Here is a 27606-nt window from a genome sequence, read left to right as displayed (position 1 = left end):
TGAAGGGGCCACAGGAAAAAACCCTTTAATTTTCACAGGAACAAACGACAATGACAGTGGCTTCAATCGATGGATGCTCCTTCAGTACTCAACTAAACGTTGTGTAGCTCGTTTTATCAGAAGCGACCTGGCCATCACAAATGATAGCTCAGCGAAGTGGCTTATGGCGTGGACATTTATAGCAGCAGCCAAATACTCTCAACGCGTGACGTTGTTTCTTAATGTGGGGGTAACAACCGGAGGAGCCGGAGAGAATAAATCCACGCGACCACGGGGAGACAGAGAGACAAACAAACTCCAAATATACAGCAGGCGTCAGGGCCGGGATCGAACCTCCTGTATACCAGGTGACGTCGTTAACATCTCACCACCGCAGCATCGCGGCACCCTGGTGAAGTACAGATAAACTACCGCACAAGACCGACGCAGCGTGGGGGAAGCCCTCGTCTAGCAGTGGAGTGGCAAAACGAGCTGTACACACAAAGACCCCCTGTGAAGCCTAAACAGACTGTTGGGGAAAGTGTCACCTGTTTGGGAAAGTATCACCTATGAAGCTGGGTGGGTGGCCTTTGTCTCCCCAGCAGCGATGTTTACACACTGCAACAGGTACTCATTTGAGGCTGAGTCGACCTAGGGGAGGCCTAGGATCGGTTCAGACAAGCGTCACCGGTTTTTTATATGAGCGGGAATCGAACTCAGGTGGCAGAGTTCGTAGAGCAATGCGCTAACCGCTACACCACCGCTCCAGGGACAAAGATCCTCCATATTGCCTGAACAGACTGTTGGGACAAGTGCTGTTAACGAGCAGCACACACACACACAAAGACAAAGATCCCCCGTATAGCCTGAACAGACTGTAGGGGCAAGTGTTGTTAGCGAGCACCTTTAAAGGCCAGCACGACACACAAGGGGGTGGGTGGCCAACACCATGACCAGCTGCCTGTCTCATTTGAGGCTGAGTCGACCTAGAGGAGGCCAAGGACCAGTTCAAATAATCGTTACTGGTTTTGGCCGTGAGTGGGAATCGAACTCGGGCCACGCTGACCGCCACACCACCGCTCCCTACACGCACAGACACACACGCACGGACGCACACAGACGTACCGCCTACACAGCGATTCTGAACACACCTCCCGCGAATTTAAAACGAGAACCTGAGGAACAGAGCATGTGGGGGGTCCAGTAAAGGACAGGGACACGCTCCTCGGGGGCCCCTCCGCCTCGCCGGCACGCGCGCCCCGGTGTACCCGTGTGGCCGCGAGGCCTCGACACACCGGCGGGAAGCCTCCACGTGAATCCATTTTTCTTCTTACCCAAGCCCCGTCCGCCATTTCCACGAGAGACAAACGCCGCCAATGTACAGCTCGCGACGTTCGCAAGCGCTGCCGCTTGCACGCGACGCGTCAAACCTTACCCTCCCGCTCGGCGCGGCGTGGGGCGAAGCATTCATCCGGCAGCGGTCGACTCAGCCCATCATCCGTCCCGGGGGATGATAAAACGGGTGCCACGTTGTGGGGGAAGCCGACAGTAGTCGTCTTATGGATAGACTCGCCCCCCGCCGCAGGAATGTGGGATTTCCATGGCTGGATCAGGGCTGTGAACAGTGCCTCATTGGAAATCACTCTGGCTTTGCTGACAGAGCCGCGTCTCCCCTCCTACCCACGCCGGCACGTCGCAGCCACCTCTCCCGCGCGGCCCAGAGCCCGACCGACGTCTCAGCGCCGCACGCCCCCCCCGCCCGCGATCACCGCCAGCGTGCGAACGACGCCGACGTTCGCCGCCCACCCCACCGTCCTCCCCACCCCCCCCCCCTCCCCCCGGGTCACTGCTTGGGCCCAGCCCCAAGCCCAGGCCCGGTGAGCGGCACCGGTGGCGCCGGCTCAGTGAGGATCTCCCCACGCTCGAGGCCGTAGTGAAGCAGGGCGGCCCCGGGTGAGGCGGCCGCCCAGGACATGCGGAGCGAGTTGCAGCGCGCGGCCCAGCGGCCGTCAGGCGCCAGCAGCACGAGGCCCGCCGTGCCGCCCACCCGCGCCGTCATGTGACTCAGCGCCGAGTCGGCCGCCTCCTCCAGGCTCATGCCTGCCCAAGAAACAGTCGGCCCGCCGGGGCAGCGCGGTTACACGGGGCAGCGCGGGGCAGTGTGATCACGTGGGGCAGCACGGTTACACGGGGCAGCGCGGGGCAGTGTGATCACGTGGGGCAGCGCGGGGCAGCGCGGTTACACGGGGCAGCGCGGGGCAGTGTGATCACGTGGGGCAGCGCGGGGCAGCGCGGTTACACGGGGCAGCGCGGGGCAGTGTGATCACGTGGGGCAGCGCGGTTACACGGGGCAGCGCGGGGCAGCGCGGGGCAGTGCGGTTACACGGGGCAGAAACCGACGTGGGCTGAGCCCTGTTCTCAGGAGCTAGAGATCGACGGAAAAGCTTCTGGAGAAGAGGTCAAGAGGCAGAAAAGGTGAACGCTGCTTGACAGCGGACGATAAGATGAAGAAGAAGAAAGCTCAAGCTGCTTTTCTGGAGCTGTGCATTTGTAAATCATCTAGATTGAGAAGTCATTGCTTTACGACTGCTTTGTGCGTTTAGTTCGTTATCCTTCCCCTGGCACCTCCGATTAGCGTGGTTGGTGATGTACGGTGGAAAGTTCAACATACACACAACACACACACACATAACATACACACACACAACATATACACGTATACAACATACACACACGTATTCAACATACAGACACATGCACAACACACACACACACGCACAACATACACACACACACGCACAACATACACACACACAACATACACCACACAAATTTTGATTTAAAGCTTTCGTGACTGCAGTAATTCATATTCTTAGCTCTTTCGGTAAAGTCACGTTGAAGGGAAACAATAATATTATTTTATTGTTTCCCTTCAACGTGACTTTACCGAAAGAGCTAAGAATATACACCACACACACAATATACCTACAACATACACACAAACAACATACAACACACACCACACACACACCACATACACAACATACACACACAACATACACACACCAAACACACATACAACATACGCACAACACACACACACGGCGGCGCAAGTGCCGGCGACCATCAGAGGCCTTATCGCACGACGCCGCGCCAGCCGGAGGCGGCGGCCTGGGCCTGCGCTTGTCCACCGTGGCGATGGGAGCCGGTGCCTCACCCTGCTGGACGTTGAAGAGGACGAGACGCGCGAGCACCACGCGCATGATGGACTCGCCATCGCCCGTGGTCGACACCGCGCCCAGCTCGTTGTCTGCGTAGCCTCCGCTCCCTGTGTGGAAGACACACGGGGCCAGCACAACCACCACCACCACCACCGTCATCACCACATGCCCCAATAATTAGCACCATCAGCTATGGTCAATCCACTGCTAGATGAACATCTCCCCCCTGTCAAGCTGTCGTTACCTCACACGATCCTGCGATGTTACAATCCACCCAGCACGTGGTTCCGGTGAGCCGTCATGGTCACGTGACTCCGGTGAGCCGTCATGGTCACGTGACTCCGGTGAGCCGTCATGGTCACGTGACTCCGGTGAGCCGTCATGGTCACGTGGCTCCGGTGAGCCGTTATGGTCACGTGACTCCGGTGAGCCGTCACGGTCACGTGGCTCCGGTGAGCCGTCATGGCCACGTGTCTTACCGCATGCTCCAGAGATTCGTGCTTGGAGCCCACGGCCACCCTGGTTAATACTGGGGTGAATTTCTTTCCTACGGCAATATGATGCACTGTCTGTGCTTCACGCTGGGACGTTCAAGATCCCGAGATGCTATACAAAAATAAATGAAAGCGGGCCTTTGTGCACCAGCATCACGGTCAAAATTGGCGATCATAATATTATCACCAATATTATTATTTCCCTTGTCGAACCCAGGGAGGCCTGCACGAGTCTCCAGACTATTTTTCCGAAGGGTCCCGCTAAGTTCTCACAGCAGGGGGCGACGTTGCTGCTGTTGCTGTTTGTGTGATGCCTCATTGAGTAATTTGTCGGTCATCTTTGAGCATTGGGATGTCTTGGCCAATACCGGTGACAATGCGTTCGCGTTTCATTAGGTTTGGGAAGACACCAGAGAAACCCGGATGAAAGCCGTGCAGAACGGGGGACAGATAGAGAACATACAGACTGCACACACTCACACACTCACTAGCACACGCTCACTAGAACAGGGCGAGAGAGAGAACATACAGACTCCACACACTCACACACTCACTAGCACACACTTACTATAACAGGGAGAGAGAGACCATACAGACTCCACACACTCACACACTAGAACAGGGAGAACATACAGACTCAACAACAACAAGCGCCATTCGCCATTAAGTGGAGGTGACATCACCACGACGTTTGTGCCAGGCTATGTGCAAGTTGAGGCCAGGTGAACTGTTCTGGGCCCGCTCACCATCATGAAGGTCCTTAATGATCGTGAGCAGACGGTCAGGGACTCCAAAAGCACGAAGAACAACCCAGAGCCCAGGCCTACTGATGGTATCATAGGCCTTGACCAGGTCAATAAAACAGAAGTGTAGGTCTTGTTGGAATTCCCTACACCTCTGATGTAGCAGACGGACAGAAAATATGGCATCTGTGCAGGACCGCCCTTTCCTGAAACCGCATTGGAGCTCCGCAAGCCTCTCCTCAGCATGCCTGGCAAGGCGATGTTGAATAATCCTTGCCAGGACCTTTCCCGGTACACTGAGGAGTGAGCTGCCCCTGTAGTTGTTACAGTCTGTGCAGTCCGCCTTCTTGAAGAGGGGGACCACCAGGGCATCCTTCCAATCCTGCAGAACCCATCCAGTGGTCCAGACTGTTGTTATGTCATGTAGGGCAGTCTGTGCACAAACGCCACCCTCCTTCAGCATTTCACTTGGGAGATCATCTCTGCCCGGTGCCTTTCCTGTTCTCAGACTCTGGTTCGCCGTCAGTACTTCCTCAACAGATAGCACCACAGCCAGCCACTCACAGGGGGTGACTTCTTCCAATATTTGAGGCACCGCAGCCTCAGCAGGGTCATCCCCACTTTGTGCCACGATGTTTTCCCGGCTGAGGGATTTCCCCTCCCCCAGTACCCAAAGCAGCCATTGCAGCTGCATGAGCCACAGTCCTAAACCTCGCCCATTTCCCCTCGACATCAGGAGTGGGGAACGATGCCAACCCCAGCCGCAAGCGATGATGAAATTCTCGCTTGCATATTTCATCCGCCAGCTGAGACCAGGCCACTATGAGTTTGAATCGGGTCCTGGTTGTGCACCCACCACCGGAGTGGAAGAATGGCAGGTGCATCTTACAGATGACAAGTTCAGTGGGCAGATCAGCTCCACGGTAGGTCCTGGTGTCAAGGACATGGGCCTGCATCCGCTGTTCCGTCACTATGTAGTCCAGCAGATGTTCTTGCTTGGACCCGGCATGCATCCATGATGTTGTGTGGATGCGCCAATGCCGGAACAGCGTGTTGGTAATTACAAGCCCATGGGCTGCACAAAAATCTAGCAGCCTCCTATCGTTGTTATTGAGCTCATCTGGCCCATGCCTTCCAATCACTCCAGACCAGGTGCCAGCATCATAACCAACTCGGGCATTGAAGTCGCCCAACAAGATGACTCTATCCCACATGCTCACTAGAATAGGGAGAGAGAGAGAGAACATACAGATTTCACACACTCAGTCACTCTCACACACTCACTAGAATAGAGAGAGAGATAACATACAGACTCCACACACACACTCACTCTCACACACTCACTAGAATACAGAGATAACATACAGACTCCACACAAAAACAAAGATACAAAGATCCCCCATATAGCCTTAACAGACTGTAGGGGCAAGTGCTGTTAGCGAGACTCCACACACACACTCACTCTCACACACTCACTAGAATAGAGAGAGAGATAACATCCAGACTCCACACACACACACTCACTCTCACACACTCACTAGAATAGAGAGAGAGATAACATGCAGACTCCACACACATACTCACTCTCACACACTCACTCTCACACACTCACTAGAATAGAGAGAGAGAACATGCAGACTCCGCACAGAGAGGCGCCCGGGTCGGGAATCAAACCCAAGCGTATATCGCTATGAGGTCACAGGTGATCACCGCCACGCCAATCACCATAAACTTGGCAGGACCCCTCCCCTTAAAGAAAAACAAAGTCTTGAGGCTTGGTGTAGCTGTCCCTGGATAAACAGCGTGCGACGATACAAAGTCAATATCAAATAAACTCAATGTGACTGCAGGCCTTGCCGAGCGGGGGGGTGGCGTGAATACGAGCCCTCAACGCCCCTCCGGTCCCCTCGTCCATTGCCATTGTGGAACAACCTTGTCGTGTTTACTCCAGATGAACACACGCAACCACACACACACCACACAGACAATTGGACCGAGGCAGTCCACAGAATGTACAAAAAGTAAATACGGCACCCTCCCCCTGCCCCCGACCGCCCAATTAATCGTACGGCGCGATAAGCGGGTGGGGGGGGGACCACGATGATGATGACGACGATGACGATGGGAGCTCGGTTGACGAAAACTTGGGGAGGGGTGCTAATGGCACGAGGCAACGTGCGATCAGGCCCCAACACACACGCACACACACACACACGGGCGGATCCTCCGCCCGCCACAAAATGCCATCTTCTCGCCCCGGCGCACAGGAAGTCAACGTTCTCCAGCTGGGACATAGGTGTGGGTGGGTGGTGGTGGTGGTGGTGGTGGTGCACGGGATCAGAATATTTATTTAGACTGCAGGAGGAATCCAATGAGCTGTAAAGCTCTTTTTCACATATCCAGTAGTTCGCACATGTCCAGTAGTTTCACACACGTCCACTAGTTTCACACACGTCCAGTAGTTTCACACATGTACAGTAGTTCACACATGTCCAGTAGTTTCACACATGTCCAGTAGTTTCACACACGTCCAGTAGTTTCACACACACGTCCAGTAGTTTCATACACACGTCCAGTAGTTTCACACATGTCTAGTAGTTTCACACACATCCAGTAGTTTCACACACGTCCAGTAGTTTCATACACACCCAGTAGTTTCACACATGTCCAGTATTTCACACATGTCTAGTAGTTTCAAAGATGTTCAGTAGTTTCACACACGTCCAGTAGTTTCACACACGTCCAGTAGTTTCATACACACCCGGTAGTTTCACACATGTCCAGTATTTCACACATGTCTAGTAGTTTCAAAGATGTTCAGTAGTTTCACACACGTCCAGTAGTTTCACACACGTCCAGTAGTTTCACACACGTCCAGTAGTTTCACACATGTCCAGTAGTTTCACACATGTCCAGTAGTTTCACACATGTCCAGTAGTTTCACACACGTCCAGTAGTTTCACACATGTCCAGTAGTTTCACACAAGTCCAGTAGTTTCACACACGTCCAGTAGTTTCACACACACGTCCAGTAGTTTCATACACACGTCCAGTAGTTTCACACACGTCAAGTAGTTTCACACACGTCCAGCAGTTTCACACACGTCCAGTAGTTTCACACACGTCCAGTAGTTTCACACACGGCCAGTAGTTTCACACACGTCCAGTATTTTCACACACGTCCAGTAGTTTCACACACGTCCAGTAGTTTCACACACGTCCAGTAGTTCACAAAATGTCCAGTAGTTTCACACATGTCAAGTAGTTTCACACACGTCCAGTAGTTTCACACACGTCCAGTAGTTTCACACATGTCCAGTAGCTTCACACATGTCCAGTAGTTTCACACACGTCCAGTAGTTTCACACACACCCAGTAGTTTCACACATGTCCAGTAGTTCACACGTGTCCAGTAGCTTCACGCGTGTCCAGTAGTGTCACAGATGTCATTCAATGGGAAAATAAAATGAATCGCGATCATTCACGGACGTCGTTCCCGAGTCAAAGCGAGCTTCTGCCGCTTAAACGGGCATCGACGCGCGGGTGCCCCTCCCGTTAACACCCCTCCCACCCCACCCCTGCAGAGCCACATTCCTATGGCGGGGGAGAGTCATAATACTCTCTGTACAAGTTCAAGTTCATGAAGTATTTATGAACGTGTACAATTTGTAATTGTGTCCTTCATCTAATTTTCCTATTTATTGATTCGTGATTGTCTTACCATTCACATTTACTTTGCACTCCAATATTTTGTATTGTGTTATCTGTGAAAAAGAGCTTCATAGCTCAACGAATTTCGCCAGGATAAATACAGATTCAGAATTCTGATTCAACCATTGGTGACTTCCCATCCCCCGACACAAAGCGGTACCTATTTTTTTATCAACGCCCAGAGGAAAGGATATTGAGCCGAGTCGACCCCCCCCATCCGAAGGTTGAACTGGTCAACCCTTGATATTGCGAGCCGACTCGCCCCACGACCTCGCCATCTCTCGGTGCAATTCGTTCAGAGCCAATGCCATTTCCCCGCTGGTTGTCGAGACTCGAGAACACAAGAAGGCTGAGGCTGAGCATTCCTTCTCTCTCTCTCGAAAACTTTCGCCTTGCACTACTTAGCGGGCCATCTCTCCCTTGCCTTCGTCACAGCAAGCAGCAGGTGGGTGGGGGGCGCGGTGAAAGCTTTTTGGGGGAGTAACGTTCAACGCACGGCGCGTACCGCAAAGCCAACACTTGGGGTCGACGAGTGGGCTTGCCAGGAACCGGGCGTCAAAATTGAGGGCCCAAGACTCACTCGCGAAATTCACGAAGCTCTGGGTCTTCCTCACCTCCTCAGGCCCCATATCGATCAAACGCCGCCCAGCCTCGGCACTGGATTTGAACCGATTACTTTAACATCATCTTCAACATATTTTATACTGCCCGCCCAACCCCCCCCCCCCCCCCCGCCATGCAGGAGTACATCTCGGGGTGTAACGAGCCCAGCCCTGCATTCCCTCGGCTCACTGAGCCTTCACTGCTGAGATCTGATATAAAATAATTTGACAAAACACGAAAACAATTCCTTTTCATACAATCCTGCAAACCTGTGGGCGATCACACCCTTGCATGCGTCGTGCCCCTACGAAGCATCTTAGAACTATTGTTGATGCGAGTTTGTCACGAGAGCCCGAATTAAAAACACTTGGTTCCTTTTCCCCTACGTCCGTTGTTGTTGTTATCATCATCGTCGTTGTTGTCATTGCACTTGACGTAACACGCGAGCCAGCGTCGCCCCGCCCGCCCGCCCGCCCGCCTGCCCGGCTCTAGGTCTCTGCCCGACCCCGGTGGCGCTCAGGGGATGTATCGATGCACGGGCCCGGTACGAGGCCTCTTCCGACCCTGGCGGCGCTCAGGCCAGGCACCGAGGAGGTTCTCCGGTGCAAGAAAGTGGAAACACATCCAGGAGACAAAAGAGGCTTCCGGTGCGACCCTCAACCGAGAGTTAGCACCAGGGACCTCGTGCCAGGCCTGCGAGTGCGGCCACGGTCGGGTCATTCATTCATCGACGCGGAGTCAGCGAAGGAGCCATTGCGCCAGACGTGTGACCTCTTGCGACAGCGTTCCCATAAACTGCTCTTGCTGCTGTACACCGGCGTCTCGAGGGATTTGTTTGATCCACGGATCACGAGGGGGCGGGGGGTTGGTGACCACAGGTGCGGCGCTTTAACACGATGAATTCGGAAACGCGACAAAATCACCGATCGGAGATTTGCCCATATATGGAAGAAAGTAAGGCGTTGGCCGAAGGGAGCGTTGTCTTTGCCCATATATGGTCATTGTGGATCGTAAATCGAGGCATGATCGTAATCGATTCCGCTCCGTCAATCCGACAGTCGCGTGAAATTGAACGGGCAGCCATCTTGAAAAAGACCATTCATTGAGATTCTCTGGCAATCAATTAATTGGCAAGTGATTCATTGGCAAGCAATACTTGGATCGAGTAATCGTGTAACCCCACCACGCCCCTCTCTATTGGATTGGCTAACATCAGCAAGATCGGCGATTCCGTCGTAGCCCGCTTCGAAGTCGAGCCGCCAACTGAAGCGCGCAACTTTTACGGTTGGGCAGCTCACGAAAAGGGGCGAGTGGCGACGCCGGCCCCCGACAGCCGCGCAAGGTGACCGTGCCACCCCCGTGTACCAACCGCGTCACCGCATGTAGTTCAGCCATCGGCGTGACTCACCAATGCACGGAGTGTCTCCAACCCTGCCCACCATCTTGTTGGTCATCCCTCCGGTGGACGTGGCGCACGCCAGGTTGCCGGAGCGGTCCAGCGCCACCGCTCCCACGGTACCGTGCAGCCTGCCAGTCGGGGAGGGGGGGGGGGGTTGGTCGGAGAGCGCCACAGCCACAGGGAGGGGCGGCAGAGGAAGCGTCGCCGCGGGATGTAGTTTTACTACCGACCGATTGTTTTCGTGAGGCCATGTAAGTGATATAACCAGATGTGTCGTGCAATCCTCCGCCAACCAACACAGACAAACGAGTTAAATTGTCGCGTGCACGAGCATTTAAACAGCGTACAAATTATTGTTGGCGAGTTGAAGAGCAAATCTCGCAACCAAGTCCAAGATTTTTAATTTTCGATTTAAAGCTTTCGTTACTGCAGGGATTCATATTTTTGGTTCTTTCGGTAAAGTCACGTAGAAGGGAAATAATAAAATAATGTAAATAAAACAATAAAATTCCACAATTTTATTATTTTATTTGTATTATTTTATTACTTCCCTTCTACGTGACTTTACCGAAAGAATCAAGAACACAAGTCCACGATGTTTGATTTGTGAATAGGTGAGGCATCATCAGGGAAAAAGTACCCAGGGCCTCAATGTGGAAATTTGTTAACTACCTCGTTTGGTGTGCAGGAGGTCGTGGGTTAGGTCCTGGCCCTGACGCCTGCTGTATATTTGGAGTTTGCGGTGTCTCTCCCCGTGGTCACGTGGATTTTTCTGTGTCCTCTGGTTTTTTCCCAACATATTTATGATCGACGTGCGTTTAAGAGTATTTGGCTGCTGCTATAAATGTCCAAGTGGTGACAAGCCACTTCGTTGAGCTATCATTTGTGGTGGCCAGGTTGCTTCTAGAAAAGAGCGATATAGCTCAGAGGGGTCTTACCTGGTAATATAAACGCTAAGATGCCAGCTAGCAACCTCAGCAAAGATGAGCGTTTTGAATTATATAAATTAAAAAAGAGGGATGACATTGTCATCCTCTCTGCCGACAAGGGCAATGCCACTGTCATCATGGGTAAAATAGAATAACAACAAAATTCAAGAATTACTCAACGATGGCAGCTATACAAAAATAAAGAGATCCCACCAACAGCCTCGTCATACAAACCAACAAAATCATTTCTGATTCAACCGCATTAATTGATCAAACCAAACAGTTCTCATTGAAACCTTCTGCTGCCAGGCCACCAATATTATACGGCTTACCAAAATTACATAAAGTAGATACACCCCTTCGTCTCATCGTCTCTACTATCACTCCTCCACCTACAAACTGGCTCGTTTTCTGTCTGAAATCCTGCGGCCTTTCACTGGAAATACCACCTCTGCGGTACAAAATTCTACTCACCTGGTATCGACAATCACGGGTATTTCCCTGTCCCCAGACGACCTGCTTGTCAGTGTTGATGTAGTTTCCTTATTCACCAAAGTTCCTATACCTGACACCATCGCAATCATTGAAAACTTGGTTCATCAAGTACTAAACACTGAGGTACCCCCCCTGGTGAGGCACTGCTTAACCAATACATACTTCACTTGGAATGGAACTTTCTACAAACAAACTGAGGGCACCCCAATGGGCTCCCCCCTATATCCGGTTGTAGCCAACATTTTCATGGAGAAATTTGAGACTGACGCCATCCAGACTGCCACTCTGCGCCCAACCTTATGGAAGAGGTACGTGGATGACACTTTTGTCATCTGGCCACATGGCTGGCCTGCTCTAGACCAATTCCTCAACCACATCAATTCCATACACCCAGCCATCAGATTTACCATGGAAGTCGAAAAAGATGGCAAGCTACCTTTTTTGGATGTCCTGATAAAAAAAGAGACCTGATGGTTCAATGAGCCACTCTGTCTACAGGAAAGCTACCCATACGGATGCTTACCTGAAACCGGATTCCCACCACCATCCATCCCAGAAGAATTCCCTCATCAAGACTCTGCACCATAGAGCCCAATGCATATCCGACCAGGAACACATAGTCAGTGAACTCAAGCACATACAATAAGCTCTTAAGGCTAATGGTTACTCTGAATACAGAATCCGCAAAGCTATCACTCCAACCATGAAGAAGGACCCTCTTGAGGAGCCTTTCAAAACCATCACTTTACCCTACATTGCGGGGATCACAAAAAAGATCTCCAAAATCCTGAATAAACACAAGATCCAGGTCCGATTCAACACATTACATAAAATCCGTGATCTGGTTCCGTCTGTAAAAAGATGTGATTCCAGACATACAGTACCCTGGCGTCTACAAACTCAGTTGCCTCTGTGGTAGTAGTTACATTGGATAAACCAAACGACATGTCTCGGACCGCATTCGTGAACACAAAGCAGACCTAAAACACGGTAGGACCAACACCTCGGCCGTGGCAGATCACTGTTATAATTCAGTAGGCTCACATGACATTGACTTCTCCAAGACAGAGGTTCTTTGCAAGCCATCTGGCTACCATGAAAGATTCGTTCATGAGGCTATCCACATATACAAACACAGAGACAATCTCAACCAAGAAGATGGATTCTGGCTTAGCAATCATTGGAAGGATTTGATAAACCATTTCGGGTCTTGATTGATTGTTCACACTTACGGTGGCTTATCAGAAACGTCCATTATTTTCGTCTCCCCCCTCCTCTTTTCCGAACAAAGATCGACTCGTCCATCTGAATAACTGCCAAATCGCTCTCCGTGGTGCTAACGTTAAAAAAAACGCCACTTTTTTCAAAATTTCTTGCTGTGGTTTTCACACCTGATGATGATTGCCTGTGTTGCAGTCGAAACGTCGTGAGAATTTTATTGTTTTATATTTTTATTATTTTATTGTTTCCCTTCTACGTGACTTTACCGAAAAAAAATATAATATAAACATCGTTTAGTTTCAATGAGAATTCAGGAAGTTAGACCAGGCTCCCTTTAAACAGATGCCACGAGATGACGGGGAACAACCAATCAGAATCGAGTCTGTTGGCTGCCTCTCAGCACCACAACAGCAGTGCTCTCTAATTTTTGTGCGGTGCCCTGAGACGCGATCGCATTTAGACGCCGCTAGGTAGATCCACGTTGTCTCGCGTTGTGTTCGCTGAGCAGCACTCCATTGTGTGTACGTGTGCTTTACGGCAGGCTCTATTGTGGGCTCCCTTCTTCTCCAATGTCATGCGTGGCTCTGCACCGGCTCCGTCTAACTATTTTTTATTTTAACAGGTAAAGCCTCACTGAGCATGTAGCTTTTCTTTTTCAGAAACGACCTGGATATCACAAATGATAGCTCAACGAAGTGGCCTTATCGTCGTCGTGTGGAAATGTATAGCAGCAGCCAAATACTCAAAAACGCGTGATGTCGATTAGTAATGTGGAGAAAAATCCACACGACCACGGGGAGAGAGACACTGCAAACTCCAACTATACAAGCGTCAGGGTCGAGATCTAACCCACGACCTCCTGCAGACCAAGTGAGATAGTTAACGTCTCACCACAGTGGCTTTGTTAATGCGAGTGGGAGTAAATACACGCCTAGTGTAATAGCGCCGGCTGGTGGACAACAGCGGCAACTGTGGTGGACACAGACAGTACACGCGCCGGTGAGGGCGTGCACGGTGTGTGGGCAGGGGGGAGGAACTAGGGTAAGGGTCACGGAGGACCCCGTCTGGAGGCCCCAGGCTGCCGGTTCTGGGAATGGACTCATCTCGTCGTCGCTGTCGTCTCGTCGCCGGCGTCGCTAAACGTCTCCGCTAGATATCGCGCTACGAAGGAGAGCAGTTAGCTATCTCAGTCAGCGCCGTCAGTGTTAGACGGCCAGTGTTGTGTACAGACTAGGCTGAGCTACTGTGGAGAGTGTGCAGATGAGACCGTGATAGCTGTTAATAAAGAGAGTGCCTCCTAGAAACTCTATCTCTGAATCGTTGACACTACACATGTAACGCAAACTAGGTGGCAAAACCGTCTGTGTGAAATGAGATTAATGTAACCTGCCCAAGGAGGCAGATGATGATGATTACTTTTTTACTTATTGTAAATGGCTGTGGGCCATCCCATAGAGCGGTGGAGGCTAGTACGTGAATCGCGATCCGCGGGTGGATCATCACGAGCGATTTTGTTGTGGATATCAGGACAACTCGGAACAAACACCGACATTGGCAGACAGAACATTTCTTTACGGCCGATGGCAAATGCAAATCCCCTAAGAATTTGTGCATTAAACACCAGTTTGCTTCACGAAGTTTGAGAGGGGCGCCACTTTCGCCGATAAGCCAGCATTAGTGCGAGGGCCGACACACCATTTTAAACCATTGGGGGCTTGTGACAACACAATGATGACGATGTGGGGTGCGCGCTAAAGGCCACCAGGGGCTGCCAGTGGGCCCGCTGTGGCCTTGCAATGAAGATCACTGAAACACATCACTTCTACCGAGTCGGCGTTTGTACTTGCTATGTCTGGAGTACATTGCAGGGTTGAATCCGCCCGCGCGATTGTTGGTCGAAGCTTCCCGGTGACATGCACCAGCATGGATCACGGTGCTCGGGGTACTGGCCACCACTGCGGAAGGCTAACAGTGGACCTGTAGACTATCGTAGAGACCAGAGTCATATTTCACTTGTATACATAGGTAAGAGGGAACTTTGGTGTGTACCGGTGCAGTGTGGGTAGGGGGTGGGTGGGGGGGGGGGGGGGGGGCCCTACTCGTCTGGGTGGCGCTGGGGGTCAGGCCGCCGGTTCTTCTCCCAGCGCTGGCGGGAGCGCGGCGTCTCCAGCTGCTCCGCGGGAACCTCGGGGACTCCCAGGGAGCGCGCGAATTCCGCCGCTCCGCTCCCCGTCAGCATCGCGTGGCTCGTCTGCCACCGCGCGCGTGCACGCAGGCAGATGGGGGCCGGTGTTTAGCCACCCGCGCTCGCTCGCATCGCGCCCGGCGGTGTGCAAGCATCGCGCGCGCAAAACCTCGTACAGCCTTGTCCAGGCCAACGGGGCCCGAGGGAACTGGACGTTTATGCCGTCAGCCCAAGGCGCTGGCAGGACGTGATCGTCCCAGCGGTCGCAGCTGTAGACCAGTTTCACGCTCACCAGGGCACGTCGGTTACAGTAGCATCATCACCGTTCGCTGTTGCCACGTGCCTCTGGGAGTCCCGCATATATGCGGAGGACTTCTGGCGTCAGCTCACTCGCCGGTAAATACAGCGGCTAGGTCAAATCTCCGGCTAACTTTAGTTGTGAGGAATTGCCCCTCAAATCACCGGTGAGCGAACTGAAACAATGCTGATCGGCGCGTGGTTCAACACTTGCGTGCGTGACAATTCAAATTGTCTGGCTGTGTCGGGTAGTGGAGGGTAGTATCCACACACATTTACGTCACATGGCCTATCCCAAAAATGACCTACGACCGCCCGCGTGTCCGCCTGTCCACTCATCCATCCTTCCAACTCGCTGATAAACCACCATCACGCAAACTCCAGTCATCCTGGCAGCAGCGGCTTTAGGCTGCCCATCGAACAAAGGCTGTCGCCGCATCACGCGGCGATTTCAGATGCGCTTCTGCAGCGGTCTGGAACGCTCTTCCTTCCAATATTAGGCAGCCAGTGGGAGCTATGTACTTTTAAATCATCGAGCTTGAAACCTCATTTCTTTAAAATTGCTTTTTGTTTAGTTTGCTGTCCTTCCCCCGCACTTCCGAATAGCACGGTCGGCTACGTACGGTGCAAAAGAAGTTCAACATACACGCATCCATCCACCTGTCCATTCATCCGTCCCAATCTCCTCCCGTCCGCCCCTCCGCCCCTCGTGAGTCCGCGTGTGGCCAGGGCGAGGGGGGGTAGCGTGGCACCTTGTCCATGACGAGGCGAGCGAGGAGCACGGGGTTGGCGATGTTGCGCACACAGGAGACGGCGCCGGCTGCGAGGCGCGAGCCGTCCATCACGAGTGCATCCTGCTCGATATCCCCGTCCGCGTTGAGCACCGAGCCCACGCCTGCACAACAGGGTCATGCGCGGGGAGAGAGGGGGGGGAGGGGGGGGAGGGGGGGGGGTCACGTGCGGGGGGGGGGGTCACATGCGTGGGAGGAGGGGTCACGTGCGTGGGGGGGGTGGTCACGTGCATGGGAGGGGGGGTGGTCACGTGCGTGGGAGGGGGGGGTCACATGCGTGGGGGGATGGTCACGTGCGTGGGAGGGGGGGGGGTCACGTGCGTGGGAGGGGGGGGGGTCACGTGCGTGGGAGGGGGGGGGGGGGTCACGTGAGTGGGAGGGGGGTGGTCACGTGAGCGCCCCACCCGCGTTGAAGTTGGGGTCGTCCTCCAGCAGCGCCACCGCCGCCTCCACGGCGTCCACGGCGGAGCCCCCCGCGGCGAGCACGCGGGCCCCCTGGGCCGCGGCGCGCTTCACGCCCGCCCTGCAGGCCTCAGCCCGGTCGTCGGTGACGACGCCGGCGCCGCCGTGCACCACCACCACGCCCTCCATCGTGGCTCTCACGGCCGGTGCCCGCGAGGTCCCCTCCTGAAACAGAGAAGAGCCTGCGGTGTTTAATCGCTGCCGCGCGACAACTTGCTTTGTTTCGTCAAACCTGTGTATTTATGAACATTAAAATTGTTTTAACGATTCAGAACCAAAGGGGTGCAAGGCCGCACTCAAGGTTAAGAACCACCAGTATATCATTAGACCTCCTTTGCCAGTACCAAAATGTAATAATAGGGGTTTCCCCTTTTTTCTGGCAACAAAACTGAAACCTTTTTACAAAGATTCATGTCTGCATTAACCACAATACTTGCTGTCAAAATGCAAACAAAAAACATACTATGATAATATATGTGGCATTGTCCTTGAAACTGATTGGTCCACACCAAGGGACGGCTTTCTTTTGAGCCTCGACCCAATTGGTGCTCGACGAGAGGATGCCAAAAGGCGTTACACAGCTCAAAGACAATGCACTATCAAAGTAATGAGGGCTCGGGGTGAGCATCTACATCATTAGGCCTCCTTTGCCAGTACCAAAATGTAATAATAGGGTTTTTCCCCTTTTTTCTGGCAACAAAACTGAAACCTTTTTACAAGGATTCATGTCTGCATTAACCACAATACCTGCAGTCAAAATGCATTGTCTTTGAGCTGTGTGACGCCTTCTGGCGTCATGTGGTCGAGCACCAATTGGGTCGAGGCTCAAAAGAAAGCCGTCCCTTGGTGTGGACCAATCAGTTTCAAGGACAATGCATATATTTTGATTTAAAGCTTTCGTGACTGCAGTAATTCATATTCTTAGCTTTTTCGGTAAAGTCACGTTGAAGGGAAACAATAAAATAATAAAATATATATAACAATAAAAATTCTCACGACGTTTCGACCATAACACAAACGGTCGTCACCTGATAACACAAACGGTCGTGACCTGATGACGACCGTTTGTGTTATGGTCGAAAAGCCGTGAGAATTTGTATTTTTATATATATTTTATTGTTTCCCTTCAACGTGACTTTACCGAAAGAGCTAAGAAAATGCATATATTATCATAGTATTTTTTGTTTGCATTTTGACTGCAGGTATTGTGGTTAATGCAGACATGAATCCTTGTAAAAAAGTTTCAGTTTTGTTGCCAGAAAAAAGGGGAAAAACCCTATTATAACCACCAGTATTTTAAACAGACACGCATCACGAGTAATACAATGTTCCTGTATGCAAATTGTAACTTTGCGCGACCTGTTCGCACGACCTGTTCGCAAACGTCTCGGTTTGCAGTGGGAACATCGCTCACCGCAGAGCTGGGCGGATTTTTCGTGTCAACTTCTGACTTTTGTATGGACACCTGATGTAGTAAATACCTCAATATGCAAATACTCAATATACATAGTTTCTGTGCAAGAAACTCCGGATTGATTTACCATTATATAAATGGGAATAAGAATCGAGTGAAATAATAAATGCACTGAAATGAATGAATAATAAAAGCTTCAAATCAAGAATAAAAGTATCCTTCTGCGGTACTACATGAAAAAGATTAAAAGTACAGTTAAATACGGTTTAATTCGTCTCAATCAGCGCGCAGCAAGGCACCACGTCTAAGTAGCTGTGGTGTATGTGGTGGGCAATGCAACCGCCTTACGACCCAATCGGAGACGGCCCCGCGAGTATTTATTTTACAGGCCACTCCACGTTCCCTTTATTCACGTCCGTTTTTTTGTAACACTGAACAGTATGAAATATCATATAATTGTCAATATAAATGGTAATATGAATGACAACATGAATGGTAAGTTGGTCATTGTTTACCGTGTGAATTGGTGAAGTTACGAAGGCGGAGAAGGCATCCTCACAGTACTGTCACGAGTTATTCAATTTATAGCCTTTTCTCCTAGAGAACGCGGTGGTAGTTGCACTCCTGAAGAACACCACATTGTGGTAACATCACGTTACAATAAATAACATGTAACATAGGGGGTAGAGCACGGTCCGTGATAACACGTGAGATTCGTACACAGGCTGAGGCACGTGGGTAGCATCTACAAGCAGCATCCAGCAGCATCCCAATGGCTCGTGTGACGATGATGATGATGCTACGCCGCCGAGGCAGCCGTACGACCGCCTATGCCTACTGGCGCAGCGACGCGGTTCTGTTCAATCAAATCGCGTTATATCAAATTCGCATCCACGTTATCGAAAAGTGCGTTCCCTCATGCAGTTCATCACCGCGCGATATCCCGATTCGCCTTCTGAAAACACGCGGCGTGATAGCCCAGACTGTCCCACTTCATAAATCGATGTAGCCTATGCCTCATGTCATGTGACCGAGAACCATGATGCAACGTTGTAATTATAGACGAAGGACGCGTTCGTTTAATTCCTCATATCACGGACGTGACGACGTGTACTCATTCTGAACGTCTGAGCGCGATCATGGATGGCACCTTTTTCCAGTATCCCCCACCTGGAGCGATAAATGCCCTGGATAAGTGTGGCAATGTCTTTGTAGTGTTCGCCTTTGGCGTTCTCTGGCCTGACACTGGTGGTGGTGGTGGTGAGACTAGGCCATAGAGAAGGCTGCTGTCAATGGTGTAGGCCAATCAGTTTCAAAGGCGTTATCAGCGCCATGTTTGTTTGCATGTTCACCACAAGAACCGTGTGTGGTTAAGGCAGTAATTGATTCCTTGCAAGAGGCATCAACTTGGAATATTAACATCGAAGCACCTGTTTTATTGCCAGATATGGGTACAACCTATTCTTATATTTCACATCTTAGTGTGAGGTGACGCCACTGTTGAGGGAAGTGATGTCATGCCGGTGATATATTCTATGTATCTGGATCAATCCGAATATAAAAAAACGGGATTATCCAACATTTCATTAACTAGATTGGATCTTCAGATTTTTTGTGTTAATCCGGAAAGCACATCCATCCCCACGCTGAAACTCTCACGCCATGTTTTACTTTGTCAACACGTTCGCTTTAAATATAAATATACACGCAAATCTGTAACGCCGCAGCCAGAACCAGTGCTGCTAATTGCTCAAGCTCTGTGGCCGTACATTCGAGATGTTTGGCCAATTCCGCAAATTACCATTTAAGCATGCGGGAGGATACCGAAGCACCCAGAGAACAGATGGAAGACAGATGGAAATGAATCCACTTGATGTACTGCCGTGGTGGCTATGAGATGTTGACTACCTCGCCTGGTGTACAGGAGGTCACGGGTTCGATCCCGACACTGACGCCTGCTGCTGTACATTCGGAGTTTTCATGCACTCTCTCTCCCCGTGGTCGCGTGGATTTTTCTCCGGGTCCACCGGTTTTTCCCTTCACATTTGTAAACATGCGTTTAGAATATTTGGCTGCTGCTGCTACAAATGTCCACGCGATAAGCCACTTCTCGTTGAGCTAGCATTCGTGGCTGCCAGGTCGGTTCTGAAAAAAACAGCTACACAGCTCAGTGGGACCTTACCTGGTAAAATAAAATAAAAAGTTAAGTTTTTAATAGTTAAACGTTTTAAATCTGTCTCCATCAAAGCACTGCAATGAGCCTGTGCGGTTTGACCTTTGCGACGTCCACGGCCGTCAGCAAATACAGAGGTCGATCTTAATAACTGGGAAGTGCAAGCTGATGCAATGGCGAATGTTTGCCCTAATGTTTTTTTCTCTGTTTTCCTACGAGACTGCCACGGCCGTGTGTGTGAGCGCGTGTGTGCATGCGTGCCCGTGTATAGTTTTACACACGGGCAGGTGGTGGCGATAGCAGGTGACAGTCGCAGGTGCTGAGTCTTTTGTAAATATTTTCAGCGACATTTGAGACCAGACCAAGGCTGGGATGAACCATGGCAGGAACATTCCACCAAAATTAAAAAGTTACTAAACTATTGTTTTGCAATAGGGCTCAGTATCGTCACTTTAAGACATCTCCTCGAAAATAATATCTTTGTCATTTTTCAGTGGTGGAATTGTTCCATGCTGTACGAGACTGAAAACTAATTTCTTTAGTGCTGCTTTTTCTGTTTAATTTATTGTCCTTCCCCCGCACCTCCAATTAGCACGGTTGGCTACGTACGGTGCGAAATAAGTTCAACGTACATTAAACAGCACTTTCATCAGCAGCACGGAGAGGTGGCGTGCGTGGGATTAAACCGAGTGAAGAGACGAGGAACAGAGAACAAAGGACTGGTGAGGGACAGAGTATTGACAGTTGAGACAACTGGGCTTGGGCAGGATGCGTCATCAACTAAATCGGTATTTTGCACGTTCCGGGAACGACAAGCAGCTCGGAGGCATTACCGCCACAGTACCTTTACAAAGCATGGCGCGGATATGCCGCAATGTATTTTTAGACGTTGTACGCACCGACCGCACGCCGAGCGAACCTGTCCTGGCAGTGATTTCTGCATTTTTATCAATTTACTAGGGGTTGTTCGGGGTCGCCGCACCTACGGCACCCCCGACCAACCATTTACGGCCGTCGGCCAGGAAAGTCAGGTAAAAAATTGCACACGAACGACGCGTGCACGCAAGCACCCGATGCTACGTTTTGAAGTTTTAAAATGAAACATCTTTGAATTGTATTATGTTTTGAATTAGATCATTTCATTTATTTCATTAAAAGCTTATGTCATTTTACATCCGGAAGCCTTCATTGAAAACGACATTTCGTGTGAATTTTTCTCTCGTCGTTAAGTAGATGGCCTTGCGGACTTTCACCTGTTTGGGATTACGGGATCGAGATAAGGCGACATAGAGCTGCTGGCCGTGCGAGAAGACCGCCGTCTGCAGGTTGATTCCAACGTAATCGAACGTCTGTCCCTGCGCCTCCGTCGTTCATGCAGGGGGCGCAGGGACGACGGGAAGATAAGATAAAGTTGTGCGCTTACATAAGAGTATTTCACGCGGTCGATGTTCACCGCTTCGCCGGAGACCGCTCCTCTTCCTGTGGTTATTTTACAACCGTTTGGGCCAATCCCATCGGGGGGGGGGGCGGCAAACGCGCTCGGAAGCGTAGCAGAGTGTGCCGTCAAGCAACCTCAAAACGGGGCGCTACACCTGGCCAGCTGCTGCCCAGCTGGTGGCCACGTGGCTACCACACCCCGGCTGTGATCATCACCGAGATGAAGGGCCGTGTGGGGGTTTGCTACCTCGTCGCCTTTGAGGCAACGTCCGACAGCGGCCGCCTTTGGCACGGTGCCTAAGGTGGTGGCAGTGGTAGCGGCGGGGGTGGCTATCGTCTTCTCAACTCTCGAGTGGGCGATTTTGAAAACCACACTTGTGGGTCCCACGCACATTCAGCTCTCTTGAACTGGTGGTGTGGATAAGGACAGGAGCTTTTGTACGTGCCAATGCGCGTTGCTCAATACACAGGAGGTCCGGTAAGACGACACGAGATCCATCTGAACAAGAGACGCTGCGCACAAGCATCGATAACGTAATCCCAAAACGCACACGGCAACAACACTGCCACATAAAGAAATGTCGACGTTTTGGGGAATGCACCTTCTTCGGAGCAGAGAGCTATGACGAGAACATGAAGAGAGGATGGCAGAGAGCTATCAAGCAGGGCCCATGAAGGGGTGTTTGGAAACGAGCCTCACATGCAGCTGACATGTAAGGCTCTAATTAATGCATAGCCCATAGGCAAGCATTAAACATTCATTCAAATGTCATACGGAATAAACGTTCCTCGTGATTTTCCAGTAGCAGTGCATTTGTACCCCTGAGAAATAAGACGGCCCACGGATGCAGATATCATCATACAGCAGTGGTTCTTAGCCTTTTACTGCAGCCTGCACCCCATTTGGTTCTCAATCGTAAAAAAAAAAAAATTGGTTAATAAATACATAGGGTTTGATCAAACAAAGTAGTTGTACTCAACGTGCCCGTGCTCAATTTGTGTTTCAAATGATTTACCTTTGAAAACAAAATCTGGCCATGTCTCGCACCCCCAGAAAGTCCATCCCTCGCAGCACCCCCGGAAGTGCGTGCATCCCAGGTGAAGAAGAACCACTGTCATAGAGCAAAATCCGTTCAAGGTTGCGTCTGAGGCAGTATCTTCGACCAACCCTGCCGCCTTGGGGTAATGCTCTTCGAATGAAAGTAAAAAAAAAATTAAAGCTAGAATTCAATAGTGTTTGTGGAGTTGTTTGTGACCAGGCTGAGGCATACACCATCTCCACTATACACTCGAGAACCTGGATTTAATCACAGTTGGGCGGCTGCCTGGATTTGAACCCAGGGTCCCAGCCGTTGACGGCTCAGCGCTCTTGACCTTTGAGCCACCCACCGCCTAATCCATATCTCGACAACCGCAGAACTCTTGGCGCCGACGATCGCGTACCCTGCCAGGCGAGGGGTAAACACGAATTGACAGCGAGCCAGATACCGAACTGCCAAGGTGTTAGACCCTCCAGGTAAACGCTCGCTACCCTGACGCGTGGATCAAGGCCCCTTCCGTCACCCGATGCTCTCGCAAGACAACTTTCATCATCGTGATCAGCCGCGGTTCTATCCACCCGCTGGATGAAGCCTTCGCTCTCCCAAGCCGTCGCCACTGCAGGCGGTTCTCCGATGCAACGATCCTCGATCTCGCTCCTGCTGCACGCGAGCCGATTCAGTGGCTCCATCTCCGCGGTCACCGTTATCTCCGGGGCGTGTGCCCCTCCTTTTGGTTCGTCTCGACCATTGTCGTCCCTTCGAGCCGTGGACATGGCCTACCCAATCCTGCTCGCTTCCCTTAGAGCAGGGGCCCCCAACCCCCGGGCCGCGGACCGGTACCGGGCCGCACAGCAGGAGGCGACAGCGGTGAGTCCGCGCGTGGCCCGCCCCATTATTTTATTATTTACCACTATCCATCCGCGCCTCTTTCCCGCACTGCGCACTCGTCTCAGTCACGTGGTGTTGGTAAGCCCACAAGCTCTAACAACCCGAGTAGCCACAATGAGTAAGAAAAATGAAACGTCGCTTAAGAGCTTCTTTGAAAAGGGAGAAAGACCCAATGATGAACCCCCCCCCGGTCCGTGAAAAAATTGTCTTCCACGAAACCGGTCCCTGGTGCCAGAAAGGTTGTGGACCGCTGCCTTAGTGCAGTGGCTCTTCTTCTTCTGAATCTGGGGTACATCACAGACAGCACCCCCTGGGGGTGCTCTGTGTGATGCCCTTTCTGGAGGGGGGGGGGGGGGGTGCGAGGCATGGCCAGATTTTCTTTCGACGGTAAATCATCGACAACACAAATTAAGGCACGGGGCATGTTAAGTTACACAATCACTTTGTCTCATTAACCCCTAAGTAGTTATTAACGTTACAAAAACATTACGTTTGGGAAGCAAAGGGGTGCAAGGCTTCAGTACAGGTTGTGAACCACTGTGTTAGGGTTAGTGGTGGTGTTAGGGGTAGGGTTAGTGTGTGGTTAGGAGTAGTGCTCGTGTTAGGCGTAGTGTTAAGGGCAGTGGTTCTTCTTAACCTGGAGTGCATCACAGAGCACCCCCTGGGGGTGCTGTGAGATGCCCTTTCTGGGGAGGTGGGAGACATGGCCAGAGTTGTTTTCGAAGGTAAATCATCGAAAACACAAATGAAGCACGTGGCAACGTAAGTTACAACTTCACTTAGTTTCATCAACCCCTACGTATTCATTAACATTATACATTGCGAGGCTGTAGTACAAGTTAAGAACCACTCCCGCTGCGCCAATGTCTCCGTTGTGATGGTTTCCTTGTCCTGTACCCGGCGTGATGGTTGATTGACGAGCGTGCGTGTTCTCTAGTCCGCCTGGCTTCTCTCCTCCCGTCTCGGGAGGGCAGGCAGACGGGAAGGGCAGTCGGGTCAGGCGGGAAGGGCAGTCGGGCGGGAGGGCAGTCGGGCGGGAGGGCAGTCGGCCCGGTCAGGAGGGCATTCGGTTGGGAGAAGGGCGGGCAGACGGACAGGATGGGCAGTCGGGCCGGGCGCGAAGGGCAGTCGGGCAGGGTGGGAAGGGCAGTCGGGCTGGGTGGGAAGGGAAGTCACGCGGGAGGGCAGTCGGACCAGGCGTGAGGGCAGTCAGGCGGGATGGGCAGTCGGCCTGGGTGGGAAGGGCAGTCGGGCTGGGTGGGAAGGGAAGTCACGCGGGAGGGCAGTTGGGCCAGGCGGGAGGGCAGTCAGGCGGGATGGGCAGTCGGGCCAGGCGGGAGGGCAGTCAGGCGGGATGGGCAGTCGGCCTGGGTGGGAAGGGCAGTCGGGCTGGGTGGGAAGGGAAGTCACGCGGGAGGGCAGTTGGGCCAGGCGAGAGGGCAGTCGGACGGGAGGGCAGTCGGGCTGGGTGGGAAGGGCAGTCGGGCAGGAGGGCAGTCGGGCCAGGCGGGAGGGCAGTCAGGCGGGATGGGCAGTCGGGCCGGGCGCGAAGGGCAGTCGGGCTGGGTGGGAAGGGAAGTCACGCGGGAGGGCAGTCGGACCAGGCGTGAGGGCAGTCAGGCGGGATGGGCAGTCGGCCTGGGTGGGAAGGGAAGTCACGCGGGAGGGCAGTTGGGCCAGGCGGGAGGGCAGTCAGGCGGGATGGGCAGTCGGGCCAGGCGGGAGGGCAGTCAGGCGGGATGGGCAGTCGGCCTGGGTGGGAAGGGCAGTCGGGCTGGGTGGGAAGGGAAGTCACGCGGGAGGGCAGTTGGGCCAGGCGAGAGGGCAGTCGGACGGGAGGGCAGTCGGGCTGGGTGGGAAGGGCAGTCGGGCAGGAGGGCAGTCGGGCCAGGCGGGAGGGCAGTCAGGCGGGATGGGCAGTCGGGCCGGGCGCGAAGGGCAGTCGGGCTGGGTGGGAAGGGCAGTCGGACGGGATGGGCAGTCGGGCCGGACGGGAGGGCAGTCGGACGGGATGGGCAGTCGGGCGGGAGGGCAGTCGGGCCAGGCGGGATGGGCAGTCGGGCGGGATGGGAAGGGCAGTCGGGCGGGAGGGCAGTCGGGCCAGGCGGGAGGGCAGTCAGGCGGGATGGGCAGTCGGGCTGGGTGGGAAGGGCAGTCGGACTGGAGGGCAACACCGCCGCCAAAGTAATTCACAGCGAGGCGTTTGCACGAAGGTTTGATAAACCACGCGGACCCAAGTCTCCATCTCGCGTTTCCTTAAGTCGCGATCGTCATGACAATCGACGCAGCACCACCACCATAAGAGGCAAAAGCCTCACTGCAGCTGTGGCCTTCCGGGTCCACGCTCATGAGCGATCATCAGCACGGCCACGTGCGAAGATAACCTCCCCCACGTGTAGACTGTTGGGGCCAAGTTGCTGTTCGCGAGCACCGACGAAGGCCACCTACTACTCACCACTCACTCACTACTCACCACTCACTACTCACCACTCACTCATCACTCACTACTCACTCATCACTCACTACTCACTACTCATCACTCACTACTCACCAATCACTCATTACTCACTCATCACTCACTCATCACTCACTACTCACCACTCACTACTCACTCATCACTCACTCATCACTCACTACTCACCAATCACCACTCACTCATCACTCACTATACTCACTCACTACTCACCACTCACTCACTACTCACCAATCACCACTCACTATACTCACCACTCACCACTCACTCATCACTCACTACTCACCACTCACTCACTACTCACCAATCACCACTCACTATACTCACCACTCACTACTCACCACTCACTCACTACTCACCACTCACTCACTACTCACCACTCACTCACTACTCACCACTCACTCGCTACACACCAATCACCACTCACTATACTCACCACTCACTATACTCACCACTCACCACTCACTCACTACTCACCACTCACTCACTACTCACCACTCACTACTCACCACTCACTCACTACTCACCAATCACCACTCACCTCCCCGCCGGTAGCGTCCCAGTCAAGAATCCAGCACGCAACCAGCTGACGGTTACATCACGATCAGCTGACCTGGAGTTGAATCGATGTTTTCGATTCCCAAATATTATATACACTATCCCGTACGTACAAATGACGTAATGTGACCACGAATGGCAGTCACATAACTAAATACAACATGATAGAGAACAAACAAAAACATTGTAATTTTAATAATCGACCACAAAGGAGGCGATTGACGGCGAGACAACAGCAAATCGATTCTCGGATTGACTGCAAAGCGAAATCGTGTAATGATCGGGGATTGTTAATGTTTCACTCTGAGTGAGAGGGCTTGCCATCCACCCAGATTCGCCTTCCTCGGTTCAGACTCACCGCCAAAGACGTAATTGGAATATACTGCTCCCTCCACACAGAATATACTGTACTAGCTGTGCACTACCCGGCTTTGCCCGGGTAGTACACAGCTAGTGGCGATGTTCACACACCACACCAGTTACTCGTTTGAGGCCGAGTCGACCTAGGAGAGCCCCAGGACCGGTTAAAGTAATCGTCACTGGTGGTGGCTGTGAGCGGGAATTTAACCCGGGTCGCCAGGTTCGTAGCGCGGCGCGCTAACCACTACACTACCGCTCCCCCCCACCACACACAACAACAACAACCGCCATTCGCCACTAAGTGGCGGTGACGTCACCACGACGCTTGTGCCAGGCTATGTGCACCGTGAGGCCACGTGAAGTGTCGAACGCCCGCTGGCAGGAGGTCACTGGGCAGACCCAGGTGCCACGGGTCGACTGACTGAGATGACTGGCTGATGCACCACCTGTGCCCCCTACTGTGCCAACCTGCTGTGCTTTAGGCACCCGGCGCTCCGCTCGTTGTTGTGAGCGTCGCTCCTCCGCCCTCCGTTGTTGCTGGAGGGCGACTGCCTCCAACTGCCCAGTAGCGTCCTTCACGAGCCTCCTCCACAGAGGCCGATCTTGACACCGCTGGTACCAGTCATTGGCAAGTCCACTCAGCTCCACGTCCTCCTGTACCACATCACTCCATCTCTTCTCTAGCCCGTGCCGCGCCCGTTTATCCCCCTCGATCCGGCCGTACAAAAGCTGT

The 27606-nt window shown here is 52.5% G+C and overlaps 1 protein-coding gene across 2 annotated transcripts; it reads right to left on the bottom strand.

Annotated features, from left to right (window-relative positions):
- ASRGL1 (asparaginase and isoaspartyl peptidase 1) lies at positions 1 to 27298 on the bottom strand. 2 transcript variants are annotated; one of them, XM_076073863.1, is made up of 7 exons: positions 26483 to 27298; positions 16473 to 16695; positions 16030 to 16172; positions 14895 to 15046; positions 10160 to 10278; positions 3197 to 3307; positions 1 to 2079 (listed from the first exon to the last, which is right to left on the bottom strand). In XM_076073863.1, exons 2-7 carry the CDS (start codon positions 16657 to 16659, stop codon positions 1823 to 1825), a joined length of 969 nt encoding a protein of 322 aa, XP_075929978.1. In that variant the 5' UTR covers positions 16660 to 16695; positions 26483 to 27298; the 3' UTR covers positions 1 to 1822. The 2 variants fall into 2 exon arrangements, with proteins under 2 accessions (XP_075929978.1, XP_032836057.2); XM_032980166.2 differs by having other exon boundaries at positions 26497 to 27297.
- Positions 27299 to 27606: the final 308 nt, after the last annotated feature.

The sequence above is a fragment of the Petromyzon marinus genome, chromosome 43, assembly GCF_048934315.1.
Source record: "Petromyzon marinus isolate PM22_M1 ecotype Great Lakes invasive population chromosome 43, UKy_Petmar_22M1.pri1.0, whole genome shotgun sequence".
NCBI lineage: Eukaryota > Metazoa > Chordata > Hyperoartia > Petromyzontiformes > Petromyzontidae > Petromyzon > Petromyzon marinus.
Note: the sequence above shows the minus strand (reverse complement) of the source record. Positions and strands in the feature narration are given on the sequence as shown.

Bases quoted from the DNA above. Each gene is read 5' to 3' on its own strand.
- ASRGL1 (XM_076073863.1), bottom strand. From the start codon at position 16,659: ATGGAGGGCGTGGTGGTGGTGCACGGCGGCGCCGGCGTCGTCACCGAC. The intron at 15,047-16,029 runs GTGCCACGCTAC...GCGCGGTGGCAG, and splicing joins CTCGCCTCGTCATGGACAAG to ACGAGCCACGCGATGCTGAC. The intron at 10,279-14,894 runs GTAGGGCCCCCC...CCCGACTGGCAG, and splicing joins CCCCAGCGCCACCCAGACGA to GCTGCACGGTACCGTGGGAG.